The sequence below is a fragment of the Cheilinus undulatus genome, linkage group 6 (assembly GCF_018320785.1).
Source record: "Cheilinus undulatus linkage group 6, ASM1832078v1, whole genome shotgun sequence".
NCBI lineage: Eukaryota > Metazoa > Chordata > Actinopteri > Labriformes > Labridae > Cheilinus > Cheilinus undulatus.
The window spans coordinates 10,626,353-10,648,291 of record NC_054870.1 but is presented as its reverse complement, the minus strand read 5'-3'; the positions used below and the strand labels follow the sequence as shown (position 1 = coordinate 10,648,291).

The following is a 21,939-nucleotide window of genomic DNA, read 5'->3' as shown; positions in this document are numbered from 1 at the left end:
AGCCACCACTGAGCAGAGTGGGTCCTTATACACCAGTGTAGCATGAAATTGATTTCTCTGTAGTTTTTATGTCATTTTTAGTATAGTCTGACAAATAATAGTGTTTATTTAGCACTGTATGAAAATCTGAAAGTAAAGTTACTGTTGCTGCCAGCAGAGCAATTAAAAGGAGCAATAACCTGAAGGAGCATCACTGAAGAAGAGACAGCTCTTAAATAGTGAGATTAACAATCCGGTTTATAATAGGCAATCAATGATGAGTACAACAGTACATACTTTAAACCTCTTTTATTGCTATCATCCATATTCATACACCAAATAAACATGCAGAGTGTTACTACTTATTTACAACAGATTAAGCAAACAGATGCCTATATATCAACATCTTACTACAGTATATAAATACATTTCACATGAAGATGTCCAAGGAACCGTGAGGTTGGCAGCCAACGTCACCTTGAGGCATTATTAGACACGTCCAACAACAGGAAAGACAGGGCAGTCCAACTGAAGCCATTTTTCAGTTACCTAGTGTTGCTGAAAAGTTGCTCTATGTCCTGCCAGTGTTGCCGTTAGTGTTCCTTTGTTACTGCAATATATTCTCACTTCTGTAGGGTATTAGTAACCATCATAAAAAGGTGTCCGTTCACAGCAGCAGCACTGAAAATTCATTGTGATCATGGAGCCATAGGAGAGTTGATGCTCTTGAGTCTTGGATCATTACGGGCTGCAAAACCCATCACTGCATCCACCATCAGGAAGCTTTAGTGTTTACTTTAGTTGTTCTTTGGCTCCATTCTGGCTTTCACTTCTTGTACTGTTCACTGAGAAGATAACTATCAAAACTACGGCCACGGTGCTATAAAGTATAAAACCTGACAGTCTGTGTTATATCACATCAACCTTTTTCAAGAGGTCACCACGCAGCACAATCACTCATCCTGTCAAAGGGTAGGCTTCAAATTAAAACATGAGAAGAGAAGATTGGACATCCTTCACCTAAAATCAAAATGTAGTCATCAAAAAAACACATTACATCCTTTCAACAGCCTCAGCTGAAAGTGTCATCATGATTCTCCTCCATCATATTCAACCAAAACAAAATCAGGCAAAGCAGAAGAAACAAAAGTTACACTTGATTACCATGCAGAGAGAACAGAATCAAACATTTCTATATCATCAGGCAATGAGAGCAATCTAAAAGTTTGTAAGCTTTGACAAAATAGATTGAAAGATGAGTAGATGAAAAAATTCATATTAAGAATTTATGCTGCATTTCTGCTCAAAACATCCAGTGGTAGTTTTTACATGGAATGAGTATGTTACAGCAACATTGAGTAAATAAACATGCATCTGTCATTTAACTGAATCCTGCTTTCTATCTGAAACGTAAATCGTCATGTTCATCGTCATGCTACTTCAGATTAATCCTATGAGCTACAAGCATGATATTAACATTTGAAAAATGCGTCTGCGAGTTGAGAACCTAACGGGAAACCCAAGAGTAACGGCAAATCAAGAGAAAATCTTTGGTTCTTTGGTTCACATCACTGACAGCGAACACACAGCGTCACCTGAACTGAAACACTCACACAGTGAGAGATGACAACAGCCTGAGGAAATAAGTGTCGCCTCATGCATCACATATCCGGGCGCTTTCTCCGTTTGGATAATGCACAAATGACGACATCCTGTTGAAATATTTTGACCATTTCATTCATATTCAAATCACTCTGCAATGTCTCACACATGAGGTTCTGACCACTGCTTTGTGTGCTACTAAGGGACGGAAACACATCAAGCAGCACAAAGGGAGTCTGCTTATATCTCATGGTATATGTACGTATATGTGTCTGTCACTATCATGTGTATTTGTATAACTACAATGGATTAATGCCAAGCCCCATAGTGTTAAATATTACAACAATAAGTAAATGAAAATAATAAATATCCATATAAATATATATAAAGACATTAGTGGATATGATGATTTAATTAGAACACTTCTGTTCCTTCTACTTTTATATCCTAAGGGAGATGTTTCACAGCTGTGAATGATAAAGAATAAGATTCATTTTAAATTTTAATTCACATTGCATGGCACTCACTTTCCCCTTCTTCATCTGACAGGTTAACCCACCCGTACAAAGCATCCAGTCAACTTCAAAATGCATCACCTGATGCCTGGACTCCCTGTGGCAAATCTCATTACTTTTTCAACATTACATCCCGTCATGTGGCAAAAGCCACGGGTCATCAGCCGGTCAGAGAGTCACGAAGGTATGACAGTGACGCCATTGATGAAAAAGTAAATTTTTGAGGTCGGAAAAAACAGGATTTTATAAAACGCTGCACATCATTTCTAGAAAACAAACCATTTAATTCTCTAATGAACTCACCAAAGGTAGAAGCACAAAAATCGCAAATAGTACTCAATGAACAAACAACAAACTAACCTCAGAAAGACAAGTTAATTTTGTACTGTTCTCATGTTGTTTTTGGTGATTTGCAATCACCATCGTTCTTCCTTGATCTTGGGATCTGCTGAAGTCTAGACTGTTGGCATTGCTTCAGAGACACATCGAGTAGGCGAGGGTGCGCACCATCAGTAGGAGCAAACCATTGCATGCACCTTACACCGTGGACACGGAGTATGTGCAATTTGTGGGTAAAGCAGGACATACATTATGCAATTTTCAGGCAGTTCAGACACTAATTTTGAGTTGCATGACATACATGGAAGTTGCGCCTACTTTCAGACCAATTTTGCATTGTTTGTTGTGCTCTGTACAGGGGGACAGGATGACCGACCATGGCCTGACCAGCTGCTCCTGACCAGTCAAATGAATTTCTGGCATTTTTTTGATATTTTTGTCATTCAGCTGCACTGACTCGCACATGGAGTGCTGAGCCACGAGCAGAATCCTCAACTTTGTGTCATGTTTTCCTCTGTAAACTGTCCAACAGCATCTTTAGCCACCATGAAAGCAGCAGGAAGGCCTTTCAGATAATCATTTGTCACAGTCCATCCCAACGCCACTCGTTCAGTAGTGATGGGAATTCCAACTCTTTCTTGTTATCCGGATCATTTTACATTACATTTAAAAGCTTGGCTTGGTTTGACTTGGTTTGGTGCGCTGCATGGGATTTGCCTTTTCGTCCACAACCAAGCTCCATTTGAGGGTTTTTCTAGAACTGATGATGTGGCGTTTTGAGACAACCTTAAATAGCATTGTTTTCAACTAGAAGAAAAAGAAGCACAATTTGGTTAGCCATTGTCTCGACTTCAAAGTTTCTTCTTCTTCTATAGGTAATCCTGCAGGTATTACACAATTTGGTGCAGCTGTTGCTACTCAGACATATCTGTGAGGTGTCCCTGAATGATGACGAACTGCTGTGATATCACCATGGTGCGCTTGGAGGCTGTGGGCGCAGCTAGAATGGGGATGGACAAGTATTATCTCAAATTTGGGCCAACGACAAATGTGTCATATTTTATCAAGGTCGTGTCAGAGTGAAGCATGTTGTTTGCATATAGTTGGGCGGCCGCAGAGGTCAGCCCTACACAAGTCTGTATGTGACTGACTGAGTGAGTGACGCCACTTTCAGAGCTGTACAGAGCCGAGCTGCACTATGGGCGGGGTTTAGTTGTACTCAAAGCCGACTGTAATGGCTGCCTCTACTGCATTGATTATCTCTGATGTAGCTTAAGCATAGTGCCAGTTTTACTAGAACTGGACCATGTGGTCCAGGTGGGGTTTGTAGGTGTGTACAATGGCTGCAGCCGGGGTTGCTGTTAGCTTGGATGTCGCTGTAGGAAAGTGGCAGTTTAAAACCAGAGCAAAGAGCCACACCAAAAACTTGTCTTGGTAGAGAAGATGTTAATCCCGTCTCCAAACCAGCTTTGGCCTCAATTTATTCACTAAGAGGCTCCGCCGTTAACAACCTGCAGCAGTGGTAGCCTGTCAGCTCAAGAAGCGTGCATGCACAGACTGCAATTTTGTCTTGTTGCTCTGTTTAGCCTATTATGAATCCTGCCCTTTTGAAATGCTTTCTACGGGAGCTTTCCCAGATTCATGTGAAATATATTTATGAATTGAATATCTCAGTCTATCTGGCGTGTCAGGTTAGTGCTCTGTCTATAGTGCCTTATTTGGGATAGTAGGCGGAGCCTCTCCTCTCCCCCGTCCGGTATTGCTACAGGCATCCCAGACAGTTGCAGTAAGCTGTTTACTTAGTTTTAACCGAGTCGTGATGAAACACCTAAACATAAAACAAATCTTGAATCTGAATTTCAGGAATTCCTTTACTAAAGATGTACATGCATGCTAACACAACCTTCTCAATTTGATACCAAGAATGCTATCCAAGAAATGTATTCTAACTAGCCCTGTAAGTAGCATGTTAATAACATCTCATAATGGCATGAACATTTAAAGACAGAGCAGTGTTTCTCAATCTGCCATCTTATGGAACTGCTGCACATATTCTTGTGTGAATAGGATTCATAACACTGTTCATTTTGGCTGGATTTTCAAAGAAAACAACCAAAGGGATCAAAGGCCACTACATTTATAACTTCAATGAAAAGAGAGAGTATAGGCAAAGAGGAACAGCACTGCTCAGTGAATAAAAACCTCATAAAGGACACATAAAAGTGAGAGAAATTAAAAATATCCTCCTCAGGAGACTGGCGTGATGTTTGAAACTCTCTGAACCAAGTGAAATATATTTCCAGTTCTCTCGTCTCGAGTTAAAATCCCTCTTCTGAAATCTATTATTTCCATATTTGCCTCTAAATGTCGTTCCTGCAGGCAGAAATGGAAAAGGAAGTTAAGTATCATCTTCCAGTCCATCAGGGCAGAGAATCAAAGGAATCCCTCAGCAATGCTGGCTTCTTGAAGCCTTAAATTACAGCTCCATCATTTTCAGCAAGTCTAAAATATGCAGACAATCCAACTGCTTTTGCTCCTAAGCATAATTTTATCATCAAAAGGTGTACCAGTATTGACTTAAATCTTAGGCATTATTAGATTTTTAGTGAAAACCATCATAAAGCATTTACTCACTTTAAACTGTCAATAATATTAAAAGATGGAGCTGTAATGGTACATATTTTCCCTCTTTAAACAACCTGATATCAGTTTTCTGCTTTGCTCATGAATCTAAACAGAAAAATCCAACACACTTCTCTCAAACATACATAAATAACACTAACTGTACATACATACGGTAAAATACAGTTCTCCTCTACATAGTATGTGTCCCAGACTCCCTGTGACACATGCCGCTCTGAGCGAGTGCTAGAAGTACAGATAATATGTCCAGTAGAGCAGGTTAACTATGACGAAAGAGAGGGGGAAGGTGACTCTGGAGTAGTTGTCTATGTGGTGAGGGTTCTCCACATGACAACACGATATGAAGCGCAGCACTTTGCGGACGGTGGCCAGGACAGTAATGCACCAGTTGGTGGGCTCTGGGGGCGACGCCTCAGGCTTCGGCTCGCTGCCCGAGGGGCTGGACGGGCTGACAGTGAGTTCTAGAGAAGCTGGGGCTGGAGCAGGAGCCACGGTGGGCTCCTTGCGTCTCTTTGCTCTGGAGTGAGTGGAGATGGTGGTGACGATGCCGTTCATCTCGTCATCGAAGTCGTGAATGTGGTGGCCGTACTTCAAGAGGGAAAGAGAAAAAGAGAGATAGAGTTGAGTTCAAAGACACCAGTGACGACAATAACCATCAAAATAAAGATAATGACTCTAACCTGGACAACAGCAATGATTACAATGGAATCAATAACAGCAATCAGAGTGACAACAGTGTAATCAATGAACACAATAACAGCACTGACAGCAACGAGTCAGCGCATACAACAAAATGCAACAATACCAATAAAGGCAATGACAACAACAACATTAAGGTCAATGTCTAAAATGGCTACGTAGATAATATTAGCTATGATTCCAACGACAGTAGCACCACAGTGTTACCAATAACAGAAATAATAGCATTAGGTCTTGGACATATGTGTACACTTTAGGGAGAAAGCCAGCATCTGAAACTTAGAAAAATAAATCTAGGCAGAAAAATGATTAGAAATCTCTCATATTTATACTTAATAGTCATGTCCAGGACATTAAATACTAAAAACTGTTGGACTGTAGCACTTTTTTGGCTGGGTTAGTGTTTTTTTTTCAGTGTTTTTTAAATATACATTCTATTTTGTTTTACAAAATTATAATTAACCAGACACAGACATGACAAGAAACAAAACACAGTAAACGTTAACAAACATCAGACACGCAACCGCAATGAAAGAGATGTGACGGGCGGCTGAGGGCCTGTGAACCACCCAAAATCTGACACCCAGCAACTCCTCACAAGGATAAGGCCTTGAACGGGTAAGTGGGTGGGGTATAAGGGCCCCATTTTCAAATGAGTTTCTGTACGTTAACATTGGAATCAAAACAAATATGGAAGGGGTCCATGCAAACACAAAATGAAATTCATATTCATTCCTCATATACCTCATTCAGTTAGCTGTGTACTTGCCTTTCAATGCCTTATTTTCACAGCTGACAAAAAAGCTATAGCAACCAGCTCCATGTTTAAACCCAATTAGATTCAAAGTGTCAGAAAAGCCGATACTTTAAAGACATATTATATTCAAAGTCAGGAAAAAGCACTCCAGTAAAAATGTGTTTTTAAAAGTGACTTAAAGGAAAGCACAGTCAGCCGACCTGATTTCCTCAGGTAGGTTGTTCCAGAGCCTTGGTGCCCAGTCTGAAAATGCTCTGCCCCCTTTAATAGACACCAATTCCAAAAAAGTGTTTAAGCCAACTATCTATATCAAAATAATTTGGTTTCCTCACCTTTCAGCTCATAAGTATTGTCTGTACCACAGACAGAAAAGCTCATCTATCAGGTGCTGTAATTCTTTAGAAGTTACTCCAGCAATCTTGTTGCTTAAGGTCAAGAAAACAGTAAAGTATCAGCAGTCACACAAATCAGGGTGCCTGCAGGGTCTTCAAAAATATTAAAAGTTGATATCACTTTAGCAAGACTTGAGACTTTTAAGAAGTATTAAAAAGTTGTCAAAAGAGCCCTGAGGCTAGCTTTTCTGCATTTGTTTTTATATTTAGTTTTAACCACAAATGAGAATTTGATAAAACTCCTAGCTACCAAGCTAACTGGACGTGACTGACTGGTGTGCATGTAAATGATGGGAAAATGTACGTTTTCTGACAGGTGGTTGGAGGAGAAGGATTTGGAGTTGAGGCTGAGGCCGATATTTGCAAAAACATGTTAAAGGATTTTGCAAATAAAAAGCAGATTTGCAGTGAAGCTTTAGCCTCATGTAATACTAGAGCCTCTGAATGTTACTACTAAAAATACTAAAAGAAAGCTTTATTTGCATACTATAATAACAGATACTTGCTGCATTCTTGACTATGCTGTCACATGTTTGTCTTACAATCTGCTCAAAACCATGCACACAAGTATGGCCATTGCAACTGTGCATTAAAGATACAATAGGGTCTTAAAATACAGAAAGAGGGTCTTCAAAAGGCCTTAAAAAGTATTAAATTAAATGTAAGCAAACTCTTGTGTGAGGTCCTCTTTGCTTCATCAAACTTGAAAGAAACTCAAACTGCTTCTTTAGTTTGAAAAGTAAAGGCTAACATTACTTTGACATGCATTGATTTGGCCTTGAGCAATGAAGAAAAAGTTGTGTTAAAAAAATTGACTTTTTCCCTCCTGTTTTTATGGATTGTCAGGATAACATTAAATTTTAAGCACCTACAAAATATCAGAGCACAGCATTTCTACAAAAAAAAAAAAAAAAAAAAAACATAAAACTGACAAAGAGTTGCCTTAGCATCTTCTCCAGTGAAGAGTCCAGTTGTCAGAATAATTGGGAAACTTGGATCTTTGTCCACAATGTCAGCTCATTCACACCTTCCTGTTTTTAATTATACAACACTTTCAGACTACTGATTTTAAACCGTGTACAAGCTAGCTGGTATTAGCTGTGTATTAAAACAGTAAGAAATGTTTAGCTGCTAGGGTACCAGTGCTTGGAGTGCAAAGATAATTGTACGAAAATATCAGTGGCAGTGTGATAAATTCCCCCGTTAGCAGAGCCTCAACACCACAGTATATCCAGAAGTGTCTTACCATGTACATGTGTGCATCAGCGTGAGTCAGGGTGCAGAAGTGAGCCACGGCGTACTCAATGAGAGCTCCAAAGATGAAGCTGAAGCATATTCCCAGGTAAACATCTATGGCTTTAATGAAGCAGTTAGCGTTGGGCAGGGATGTCCGGGCTCCCATCATCAGGGTGGTCATGGTCAGGACTGTGGTCACTCCTGGAACAAAACACAAACACAGGAAACATATGTTTGTGAGCTGTAACAGATTGATGATGCATACCTATTCAATGAACATCTGAAACTCAGAGGAAAGAAGCACACATTATCCTAATAAAGGAGTTGTTGACTGCTGAATTGTTAAATGAAACATATTTAGTGTTACAGTGGAATTCTTGGATAAACTACATGCCTCCAACAGTGTTTGATACCTATTAAATTTGGTTTCTTTACCTATACAAATACGAGCTGGAACAGAAGACAGGGAGATCCAGAAGGAAACCCAGGAGAGGACTACAAGCAGGCTGGAGGGGACGTAAGTCTCCAGGATGAAGTACAGGATGCTCCTCTTCAGCTCAAAGTGGAAAACCAGCTTTGGATAATTACCTTCAAGAAGAGAAAGAAAAAGTACATCAATGTACTTGATAACAAAAAATATGTTGGTTTTTTTTGTACAATTGTTTATTTGTAGTTCTCTTTCTTGGGATAATAAAGTTGCTTTGTCTCTGTTATGGTGTAATAATTTCCCAGAACTTCTAGAAAACAACTAAAATGTACGTGAAGGAAGGAAAATACAAAATAAAACTAGAACTGCTGCCTGTGACTGGGGCTTTATAGATGTAATACTAAAACATTATGTCCTTATTGTAATTAAGACCTTTATTATACAGGGGAAAAACTCTTCAGTGCAGGTTTGAAGGTTATTACCAGTTTCATAGACAGCCTCAGAGACAGATGTGTAGTGGTCCTCCACCGTGTACTGAGCCAGCTGCAGAGTGTCTAAACCACTCACAGACTCGTTTCCTCGGGTCCAGTAAAACATCACATCATTGATGTTGTAACCCCCTGAAGGAGGAGAAAAAAACAGGAAAATTACTTTCTGTGAGGATTACACAAAATAGATTAAAACTGAATCAATCAATATTTCTATACACACAATGGATGATCTAAGTAGGTGTGATATGAAAGTGTAGCTCCCAGCAAAGCAGCAAGAGCATCACCTCATTCTCTGGTTTCTCTCAGTTGTACAGACTGTTGACTGTGATCCAAATTATTTAGTTAGCTTGTATACAGCATTAACTAATCCCATCCATACACATGCAGACACATTCACACTCCTGTGAAGAAGCAGTGGGGGTAATTTGGGGTTAAATGTCTCGACACATTAATGTGCGACTGTAGGAACTAGACTGAGACAACTGACCCTTCCTACCATGCCGTTATCACCCCTAAGGTGACTTTGAGGATTTAATTTGTTTCTGTTAGTAACAAATATTGATGGAACGAAGAATCAAAATGATAAATCAAAATGATTTTGTTTTGTCAGGTTGAAAACAATCATTTTGATCCAGATCAGAGCTGTACTCATCTGCCTTTTGTGGTTGAGTCATCAACACAACAGCCTTTCTTTCACCAAGGGAAAGAAATAACATAAAAGCTGATCCAATTTCCAAAACTGTTTTCATATTCAATGGCTGATATACTGTATATTGAGCTTAGACAATTGACACTGTCATTTTCCCCCGCCTGTTTTTTAATAAGACACAATATCAAACCATACAAGACTGGCCAAAGATAACCAATATTTGTTTCCGTCTCTATCAAACTATGATTCTCCCCTGACAATGCTTGTACTGTGTTTTACTGAGACAAACTTTTAACACAAACAAAATCATTAAGTGCAATATAATTTTAATGAGTTTCATTGTTGTCTTTCAACCTCAGAGCAATGACTTTTACACGCGTTAGCTACTCCTAATTCCTTACGAATTTACAAATTGCTGTGCATATTTGCAGATCTGTCCAAGTGTTTGTGGATCTATTCATGCACTTATGGGTTTCTTTGCACATCTGTTGATTTATTTATGTATTTTAGGGCTGTAAGCAAATATTTTTTAAAAATGTGATTTATCGCTTAATTTCTATGGTTAATTGCAATCAAGTTCATTTGCCACGTTTTTAAAATTCCAGTATTTGCATGGGAATATATTTCTGTTTCATTTTAGACTGTATTGTACTGAACAGTTTTTTACAGAAAGAAACTTTGGGTGGATTGAATATTTAGAAATGAATGTAACCATGGCGAAAGGAGCTCGCTGTCGATTAAGACAAAAAAATAAGGAAGTGGTAAAAAGTGAAATGTTAGGTAACAAAAGATACAGATGACTTTTGACTTGTGCATTGAGCTGTCTGTGTGGCTTTTTTTTTTTTAAGTGAAATGGGACATTCAGGCACAGACATATGACCACCACCACATCTCTGTGGCTGCAGGAAGACTTTGCCATTGCATAACCAAAGTGTGCAGAGAAGACAATAAAGCATGAGAATAATGCATTAGAAAATACACAAAATAAAGGCCATAACTGCATCTGTTCAAATGCATTAATGATGAAAGCCCCACTATTTATACTGCTCATTTACATATGAATTTGCACATTTGCACTTAATTTTAACAAGACCAGATCCAGAACATTGCACATGGCAGGGGTGGGGATATTTTAAAGAACAAGCCCTATAAACCCCTAAAGCCTCTTGTTTTGGTGGCAAATTTTGGTCAAAAAGTAAACTTTAAACACAACATTACTGTAGAAAACAAGTTATTTGCTAAAAAGTGCCACCGTCTTTGTTTAGTATGTGTTTCCTGTACTGAAAACCTGGCTTTGGTATTTACAGTCCATAGTGCATCTGTCTGTTTCTGTCTCAGAGTCCTTGTGTCAAAATTGTTTTGCTTACTGAATTTTAAAAACTTGGAAATATGCAACATGTCTTAATAGCATAAAAGCATGGTCTTATGAACTTAACATCAGAGACCTGCAGAAAAGAAGGTGAGTATAGAGACAGCCTTTTATTTCAGGAGTCCTTAAAACACAAGTCTAAATCTGCTGACACTTTTCCGAAATAAATTGAGAAAATGTACATTTAAAAGTGGATTCAATTGTTTATTTGTTGCTCTCCTGCAGCAGAATTATTATTACACAGGAAAAATATATGTAGAGGATACACATTTGCCTATAAGCTTCTGACACTCATAATAAGTGCACTGGTAGTGATGAAGATGTTATAGAAAAAACGTATTAGCAGTTTTAAGTGAACCCCAAAGTAGATTTTGTGCGAACAGATGGGAATGTTAATTGCTACAGCTATGCTAAAGTGTGATCCTTTTATGGTTGACTTGTTTGGTATTGCAACCCATAGTGGGAGGTAAAATCCTGCTATATGAGCACAAGAGGAACATTTGGCAAGAAGCAAAGAGAATGTGGAAGCATCCAGTTTAAGATGTTATTTTACCCCAGAGAAGCTCACAGGCTGGAGTGTGCACAGTGCAACACCACAATATGTAAACAGAATGAGTATAAGACAGAAAAACATAGATTTTTCACAGCATCTAACAACAACAACCACACACGAACATGCTAACGTTAATGTTCATGTTAGTCTAGGAGGAACGAGACTGATATTCACACTAACACTGTTTGACAGTCAAAGATTCAACAGACATTACTAATGGAAAAACATCCATTCAATTCATCCTCTCCAGCTCTGAAGAGCTGGGCTCAATCTGTAATAATCATGCATACTGCATGCACCCAGAAGGGCCCTGATAACCCAAATAAAACTTCATACAAGATAAATGTGGTCAAAGACGCCCAGGCTGAGAGTGGTAGAGCTTTTAAGAGAACAATGCAATTATCATGCCATCAATTAATAAGACCCAGTGCAGCTCTCTCAGTGTGTGTGTTAGTGCTGTTTCTCTAATGTATCTGCAGAGGGAGCAAGAGAATAAGAAAAGTCAAAGCAAGTGCAGCTGGATGATGCTGAAACACACCTCCACAATCTGCTCGACATGAAATGCTCATTAATTTGCTGTTATTCTCCATGTTAGACTCATATAAAGTCTTACATAATTGACCGGGGTTAGCAGGAAACACAGAGTGATGAGGGAGCAGCAGCTCTTACTGCTTTACAGATAACACTCTGTCCTTTTTGGGGTATTGATTTAATATTTTAACAGCTTTGGAACCATTTTTCAGGACAATTAAAAAAACAACGCTTAGTTTAAACTGCAGAACTGTTGATTTGTGGATTCTCTGCGAGAGGAATACTGCTTCTAAAACACAGTTTAAACAAGTTTAGTCATTGCCAAAGAAAATGTGGGTTTTGCAAAGAGGAAAATGAAGATTGTTTCCTTTTTCATATGCTGTAAATCATTGGATTATTACACCATAACAATAGAAATAAGCTCTATTTACAGATTCTGCATTAAAATGAAGGATCTGTATACAGAACTGTATAACGTGAACCATGGCAATTGTGGACATGTCAGTACACGACTTTTGTCGTTTTAGAAAAGAATACAGCTCAGTGCTGTTCTTTGTTCTTCTTTCAACAAAGAAATGTCATCAATTTATGATAAAATTGACGCTTTAGCAGCAACCATGCTAATCTCTTTTGCCATAATTGCACTGACCTTTCGTCACTGCTTGCTTTCGTCACCACTCTGCTGTGCCTAAAAGTACTGCCCCTTACTTCTGATCGTTCCTGTCACTTTCTTACAGGGCCCAATCTATTCAGATGGGAGCTTTGCAAGATAGATTCATCAGAGAGGAACTCAGAAACAGGCGAATCCATCTGCTTTTCAAGGTTACTCTTTACCTGGTTGAGACATATCATAAATGATCAAACTGACTGTTTATGAAATAAACATTTAAATTTTTTTTTCCTCTTCATGACAGACTCAATACAGGTTATGTCTGTGTAGGCCTTCATTCTTCTGGGTCATGGTTATCCGAAATCTCATCAAGAGGTGATTTACTATTAAGTGCACTTGTGCAATCCGGATGGAGAAGGATAGAAGCTTCAATGTAGAAGTTTACAGGCAACCATTCCACACGTTCCATGCTCCCACAAAATTGGGTGCATGGAACTGTCCAAAATCTCTTGGTGTACTGAAGCATTCAGAGTTCCTGTCACTGGAACTAAGGGGCCAAGCCCTGCTTCTTAAAAACAAGCCCACACCATAATCCCCCCTCCACCAAACTTTACACTTGGCACAATGCAGTCAGACAAGTACCGTTGTCCTGGCAACTGCCAAACCCAGACTTGTCCATCAGGTCCCCAGATGGAGAATCGTGACTCGTCACTCCAGAGAACGCGTCTCCACTGCTCCAGAGTCCAGTGGCAGCGTGCTTTACACCACTGCATCTGATGTTTTGCATTGCACTTGGTGATGTATGGCTTGGATGCAGCTGCTCGGCCATGGAAACCCATTCCATGAAGCTCTCTACTACTGTTCTTGAGCTAATCTGAAGGCCACATGAAGTTTGGAGGTCTGTAGCGACTGACTCTGCAGAAAGTTGGTGACCTCTGCGCACTATGCGCCTCAGCATCCGCTGACCCTGCTCTGTCAGTTTATGAGGCCTACCACTTTGTGGCTGAGTTGCTGTCGTTCCCAATCACTTCCACTTTGTTCTAATACCACTGACAGTTGACTGTGGAATATTTAGGAGTGAGGAAATTTCACCACTGGACTTGTTTCACAGGTGGCATCCTATCACAGTACCACGCTGGAATTCACTGAGCTCCTGAGAGCGACCCATTCTTTCATAAATGTTTGTAGAAACAGTCTGCATGCCTGAGTGCTTGATTTTATACACCTGTGGCCATGGGAGTGACTGGAACACCTGATTTAATTATTTTGGCAATATAGTGTACTTTAAAATACATTTATTTATATGATGACATGGACGTGAAGTATGTAAAGTGTGTGTTATGGGTGGTATGGTGTATCTGTAGAACAGATTGATCAGTATGTTAGACAGTCATATGATTAAATAAATCTTTTACTTCTACTTGGGCTTGAGAAGCTGCAAAAACATTTGCCAAGGCAAGCCTCCAAAGCAAGAAACAAACCAAGATGTAAAGTCTATCAAATTGAAACAATCATAAGGAACAAACACAAATATCCGGAAAGGTTTCAAACAGAACAAAACTAAAAGCATTAAATATGGCCAGCAGAGTTTATAGTTCAGAGCTCTACATCACTCCTAACCTAACCAAAGCTCAGAGGTGTGTTTCTGTGTGCACAGCTGAGATGTGGTATCCTTCCTCTGATGTGGAAAAAGGCTGTTTCAACTCAATTCCAGAGGAGGATGTAAAGTGTTCTCTCTGTGATCTGGGGGAAGTGGAAAATGAACCGCTCTTTTTGTTCTAGTGTCCTTTGTATCAGACTCTCAGATGTCAGCTTTTTGCAAAATGTCTGAAGGTTCAGACTTGTTTTCTGTGGCTGAAAAGGATCAACTACAGTATACAGTCCCAACAGAAAGTATCTGCCCTCTTGGATGCTGTACCCCTTCATTCATTCTATAAATCAATCATGGTCAATAGAATTTTGCTTTTATGACAAAAAACCCTCTTTAATGTCAAAGTCAAACAGATTTCTACAAAGTAATGCCAATTATATAAAAAGTATGTAATGTTAAATAAGTGACTGCATAAATTTTCACCTTCTTTAAAGTGACTGACCTAATTCAACAGAGGGCCAGCCAACTGGTGCTTGTTGTCTTGCAATCAGTGAAATGGGGAGTGAAGTGAATGTGTCTCAGATGACTGTAGTATAAAAACACCTGTGTGTGGAAGATCCAGTCATTGGTTAATTAGTATCCCTGGCTACCATTACACCATGAAGACAAAGGAACACTCCACACAACTCAGAGAAAAGGTTATTGAAAAGTATAAGTCAGGGGATGGATGCAAAAAAATTCCAAGGTACTGAACATCCCCAGGGGTTGTTCATATATGTGTTTTATATGTCCGGAGGATTATTACCATAACTCTGTCAAAGTTTGTCCAATCAGAAAAATTCCAATGGTGTTGGAAAGCTGAGAATTGTGGGCATGCGCACATATATGGTTCATTACGGTACACCCAACCATATGACATGGGCATTCATAGTAAAACACCATAGCAAAACACCAGAAGTATCGCGAGACCACTACACGGATTCTCAACACTGTAACTCCTCGAAAGTTTGCTCAATCTAAAAAACATCAACACTGGCAGAGAGCTGAGAATCTGTGTGCTTTCCAGCAATATATGATGTGTGGTATATACATTACAGTAATGTTGAACAGCACTGCGAAAACGGCAGCTTTGGCAGAAGATGAGTGAGAAAGGAGAGTGAAGGAAGAGAGTAAAAGGAGAGCGAGCGAGAGTGGTGTTTTGTTTTCAAAAAATAGCATTAGTGGCATTTGTGCGTGTCTGTCATGTGCAATAACAATATGAGAATGTTGAGAATGCATTTTTCCACCTTTATTTGCACTAATTTTTGCCTATGTATATAGCTGTCTTTTGCACTGTGTTTTGCACACCCAGAGTCCTAGACTCAAAAATGACTGGTGATTGCTCTAAACATGTATAGGTTCACATTTCAAATGTCAAATCAAAACTTCATTAGCAAAAACAAAATTTCTTCTCATAAAAGCCATGAAAAACAAATCTGTTTTGTGTTTTTCTTCTTTTAAACTGCTGACAATTCCAAATAATGTGCAATAATCATTACCCAGATGTTGAAAAGTCAAGTTCAAATACTCCTGGGGAAAGGGACCAAAGCTCTCAGACTTAGAGCATTTCCTGACTATTTTACAGCCATAATAACCAAATTTGTCCAAATCACCATTCTTAGACTCAGTAGGTAAAGGGTTAAATTCATCATCAAGAAATGAAAGGAATATGGCACATGTTTAAATCTGCCTGGATCAGGCCGTGATCACAAACTGAGAGACTGCACAAGAAGGAGACTAGTGAGAGAGGCCACCAAGACACATATGACGATTCTGAAGGAGTTACAAGCTTATGCAGCTGAGATGGGAGAGACTCTACAAACAACTGTTGCCTGGGTTCTTCACTTGTCAAAGCATTATGGGAGAGTGTTAAAGAGAAAGCCACTGTTGAAGAAATATTAAATCTCCACTAGAGTTCACCAAAAAGCATGTGGGAGAGAGGAAAGAAGAGGAAAGTTCTTTGGTCTGATCAGATCAAAATGCTGCTCAGCCTTGGGGAATTTGCTACTGACTTGAAGTGGGTAGATATTATGCAATGACTTACTTTTCTATTTTTGTAAAACTGACATTACTTTGTAGAAATCTGTTTTCACTTTGACACTAACAAGGTTTTTCTGTTTTGTTTTGTTTTGTTTTGTTTTTTACATATTGACCACGATGGATTTATGAAATCAGTAAAAGCGTAAAACATCCAAGGGGGCGAATACTTTTTATGGTAACTGTATGTTGACACATAAATAATTAACGTGCTAATTTGATTAACTATGTCACAAACTGGCTCAGAGTAGGTGACAAAGAAGGGGAGTCATATATGAAACAAGTTTCGATACAAGCGATGTATGGATGTGTGTGGAGAGTTGTCAAGTGCGAACAAAACCCAACCAGCTGATGGAGACCTGGGAGGAAGGGAGGTTAGAATGGAAGCTACCTAAATAAGCTGAGGCCTGATTAACACAGGTGTGCAGAGTAAGCTGCTCAATCCACTGATGGTCCTCCTGACTCTGCCTATTGGTTGCTGAACCAGGAAACCAAACCAACAAAACTTATAGGCATAGAGCAGGCTGTCACACAATCTTGCAACATGAAATTTCTGGCAGTTTTTTAACAATCAGTGTTTGGAGTAGCATGTTAGAATAACTCCTCTGCTACTTGTGGCAACTACCACTGTATCAGGGTACTTTACAAATTAAAAACAACTTTAAAATTAACAAAATTTGAAACATTTATAAGTCATTGCTTTCAGTGAAATAGCCAACTACTACACAAGATTTATTGACATCCTATTCCATGGGTGAAGTTACACTAATGTAAGCACAGTGGCAATGTGGACAAGTAATGTCACACAGAAAACGTAAAAGCTGGAGGTAAAGCATAAGAATGTAGTGATGAGTTGGCTACAGAGTGGAAGGAAAACTTTATCCAACGCCAAGAATAATTATTGTATTCCAACAAAGCACCGAGCAGAACAACACCCTTCAACACAAGACCCCAGGGCAGCTCACGTAAGCTCGACAGATCTAGGAGGATCCTCTTCATCCACACAGACAAGGCTTGACTTTAGATTACCACCAGTTCCAGCATCTATAAACCAGCACTCAACAGGCTGATTGATAGGTGTTGTTAATGGCATGCTTCACTCAACATCTCTTGACTCTTTTGCCTTCAGTGAAAGAAAAAATCCCTAACACATTAAAATGAAACATGAGCTGTTTCACCTCACACTGCCACAGCAACACTGAAGACAGCCAATGAAGTCAGTAGTTACTTTCACATTGCAGTATCTGAGTTACTTTTTGATTCAAGTAACTCAGCTGTGTCTACCATCAGTAATTTGTCCTTCATTGTTGACAAGTGCTGAAGTTAAACATCCAAGCAGTGACGTTACACAGACATTAGATTTGTTGTTTAAATGTACGGTGATATATTTGCTCTTTGTCTCTTCTTTTACCAGTTATCTTGTCTGTTTTGTTTTTGCTGTCTTGTAAGTCCATGTGGGCTGGCTTTTGACACATGACACATTACAATCCTTGTGAAGTGAAGTGTGTTATGACCCATCAGCCCCTGTTGCAGTCATTAAAAATGAAGCTCAGGGTTAGTTCATGCAGGACACAGTAGTCAAACGCCCAGCTGTGATCACAATTATTGCCTCCCAGCTCCCACAGACGATCACAGCTCCTTCTCTCAACACAGTGGTGTATTTTAATGTGATGTACTTTTCACTGATCCCTGCTTATCCATTCCTTTGCTTTCCCTGCAAAGCTTGACCTCCTCCACCCCAGCCTTCTCCTTTACAGCATAAAGCTTGTAGCAAGCTCATATTCAGATTCATGCTGCTATGGATTCATTGCTTTTGAACTAATTTTATTGTATTCAGTATGCATTTTCATTAATGTATCCATCCATACAGGGGGTTCTAGCTCTACACTCCCAGGAAAGTCTGAACTAACCCAGGGAGCATCTTTTGAGCAGAGCCTTCTCTGCTCTACATCCATTTTACAATAAAATGGAAGAGTGTTTTTCACTGAAATATCTTTAAGTAATCACAAAAAAATTAGGCAGTTGTGCTCAGGATACTGTGAGCATGTTGGCTGATTACCTTGAAGCAATGCCCACTCATGACTATGCTGATTGTTTTTATATACAAACACTTCACTAAACTTTAGCATCTCAACACTAGACGGTTGCTGCTTTGAGAGATGCACAGTCACAGCCTGCGTCTTCTAATCATCCAGGACTAAAGACATGCCAGATATCTGGGATTACATGTACTATTTTCTGTCCGTAACTGCTCTATTATGTTACTTTTAATGACCCGTAGGCCACCATGGCTGGTGGATTGAGCAAATTTACCTTACAGTGAACAAAAACACAGCATTTAGGTGACCAATCGTCAATGAAGGTACAGACATTGGCTAACAAAAACCATACTTAGTTAAACTGATTATTAATTGTATACTGTTGGGGTAAGAGGGGGCAGGATAATGCACTCAGCACTAGCATACATCATGGGCCGCTGTTTTTGCTCTGCCAAAATAAACTAGCCAAGAAAGTGTTGAAAACCTATTTAACAGTGCAAATAAAAAAATTCAGTCACAATTAGATCTCAGTGTTTTCACATGTTTACAGCAACCTTATTCCAACATATCAAGTGTGTTTTGATAATAATTGGATTTAACTTTACAGGGACTTGATAAGCTTCTACTACCACCACTGCTACTACTACTTCTACTACTACAGCTTCTGCTGCTAACAAACTAGTGCAACACTAGTGGTACAGAAAATTACACCAGCTTCTGATTATCTGCTGCATTAACTCTGACTTCGGTCATATGGTGATGCGGGCAAGATGCTGGGCCCCATCTGCTGAATCAGGGGTGTGGATGTGATTAATTAATACTGATGGTCACTCTACTTAGCAGGCTTTGCCATCAGTGTGTGAATGTGGAGCGAATGTTTAAGTGTGACTTCTAAAAAGCATTTAAAGTAGTCAGACGACAAGAAAAACACCAAACAAGGACCTGCAAGAAGTTCAAGTCAATTTACCATCTAAGGAGTTAAACATGTTGTTGGAGGCAAAACAACAGCCTGACAGCCTGCAGGAGACGCGTCCTATTTCCCCTGATGCTCTGTTTCTATTTTCCTGTCTGTTTGCATAGACTGGGACATTGATTTAGAAAGGAAGGAACAAGGGAGCTTGATAAGGCTCAGGGAGCATCCCATAGGATTTTTAAATGATTTTCTTTCACTTTTCTTGCTCATCAAAGCTTATTAGTTTTACAAAGGAGAGGTAGTAGAGTGTTAATAATAATAATATACACATGTAGTGCTCTGACTTGTGTTAATAGAAGAAAAAAATGAAAGGCTCATCAGCTTACTATGTCCTCCAAAAAGCACTAGATGTCATATTGTTTGCATGGGAAAGGGGAAATTCACAGAACAAAGAAGTAAATATTCAAACGTTGTGCAGAGAGTGAGTGTTGGATGCATAAGACATGCATGCTGATGATGGTGTAATTCTGTTGCAGTAGGATCCAGAGGTGGGAGGTTTTCAAGAGTAAATGTAGCTCTGTCATCTGGTCAAATATTTAATACTTTCAGAAGAGTAATGTGGACCAATACAAACTCCTTTATAGTGTTAAATGTAACTCTAAATGAGTTCAACCCTTAAGGATTGTTTTGATATTAGTCACTCTCAAGCTGCTTTGCACAAAAAAATTGCTTTTCTTACATTAGCTACAAAGAATATTGTACATTAATATTGTATTCTACTTTAATTGAGCTTTTTTTCACCTACAACTCACCCAGTCATTGATATAGAATATTCATTAACTTTTAAAGATATTAACCCAGTTTTTGCTGTAATACCCCCATGTTTTTTGTTTTTTTTTTAAAAAGAAAGCTGAATTATTTTCAATACACTAAATGCAAATTCAATTTCATGTGTAGTATTATTACATCCTGGGATAAGTGAACAATTAGTAGCAACAATGATTTTTATGCATTATTATTATTTGCATGTTTAACATGTTCTTCTCCATATGGTGAAAATGTCGCCATCTGGTGGAGAGCAGTAACATTTTTCAATTCCAAGCCAAAAGCCCAGATTCACCCAGATAAAATAAAACACATGCATAATGCATTAAAACTGCAGCTTGAACAGGTTTCAATGGTGTATTTTAACAGCTTGAGTGTACCTCTTGCTTGTAATCAGTGTATTTTGGACCTGCTGTAGGAGCTGAGCCAAAACTGCCAAAACTCATGCCATGTAAATAGACACAGCCAAAATTATCTGAAAATGATTAATGACAAGCTTGTAAAATGCGCACAACTGTCCTTAAAGGTTAATTAAAGGTGCTGATTTTGCTGTGTATTTTACATTATTATAGAGGTGTGACTTTAACAACCTAGTTGGAGATCTTTTCACTTGTTGTTCTTGCCTATAAGAAAGACCATATTTACCTGTACAACTCCTCAGTAACTGTGAACTCAGTACTTAAAGTAAACTTTGAATTTAATGCTTTTTACTTTTACTTGAGTAGGTTTATAGACCGAAAATTTTACTGGTACTTAAAGAGGATGGGTTTAGTTTGATTTTACTGATACAGCTCTTTATATTTCAGTCTGTTTTAAACAAACAGTAATTATAGTAATGAGTGCATGGTGTAGTAAATTAAAGATGTGGTAGACTATTAAAATGAAAGGTCTGATTTGAAGAACATTAAAATGTACAGTTTGGGTCAGAGTTAGACAAAACAAACTGTGTGTAGCCTATCCAGTACAAGAGGAGTTAGCATAAACATTTCTGAATAGACCTGAATGCCTTGCACTTATGACTTTCCTCTGTATAAAGGACATATTTTCCACTCATGTATTATTTTCCAGTTTTTTGGGGAATAAAAGTGTGAAATCTCATCTCGTCTCGTCTCATCTCGTAAGATAAGTTAAGTCATTTATTTAAGATAAGTCATTTATAACAGACGTTATAAATGAGTGCATGACTGTTTTGTTTCAATCAGTGTTTGAGTTTCTTTTCTCTATTTTCTTCTACATTTACCTAGTGGCAATAGTTATGTACTTTTTTAAACCTCTAAGGTAGAGACACTGATTTTAAAAACTACATTTAGCACTAACCCAATAAAGGCTTGTAAAGCCACATTATGTAATAACGCCGCATTATTGCAGTAATAACCCTAACCATAGGACTTAGTGTGGGCTCCAAGGTATGCCCTACCCAACTACCTTGCCCTAACCCTAACCGCTTAGTGGCTTAGAAAATGCGGCGCTATTACATGATGGATGGAAAATATATTAAATTATAACATAATGCGGTGTTATTACATAATGCGGTGCTACAAGGCTTAATGAACTTTGTCTAAAACTATTTAAAAGTGGTGTTTTGAAACAGGACAAACTTTATACTAAAGAGGAGTGTTTGCATGTAAAATGCTCAAAACATGCATAAAGAAGTAGACCTTGTTGGTTACTGTTGATAATTGGAGTTACAGAGGGATCATTTG

General features: G+C 38.8%; 1 protein-coding gene across 1 annotated transcript in view; it reads right to left on the bottom strand.

The window, feature by feature from the left end:
* Window positions 1–467: 467 nt before the first annotated feature.
* The window catches only part of LOC121510707 (gamma-aminobutyric acid receptor subunit pi), a 152,992-nt gene continuing 131,520 nt past the window's right edge, over window positions 468–21,939 (bottom strand). Inside the window, exons 7-10 of the mRNA XM_041788890.1 lie at window positions 9,072–9,209; window positions 8,598–8,750; window positions 8,173–8,363; window positions 468–5,666 (exon numbers count right to left, since the gene is read on the bottom strand). Coding sequence (XP_041644824.1) covers window positions 5,304–5,666; window positions 8,173–8,363; window positions 8,598–8,750; window positions 9,072–9,209 — 845 coding nt within the window. The 3' untranslated portion in view covers window positions 468–5,303. The remainder of the gene's footprint in view (window positions 5,667–8,172; window positions 8,364–8,597; window positions 8,751–9,071; window positions 9,210–21,939) is intronic.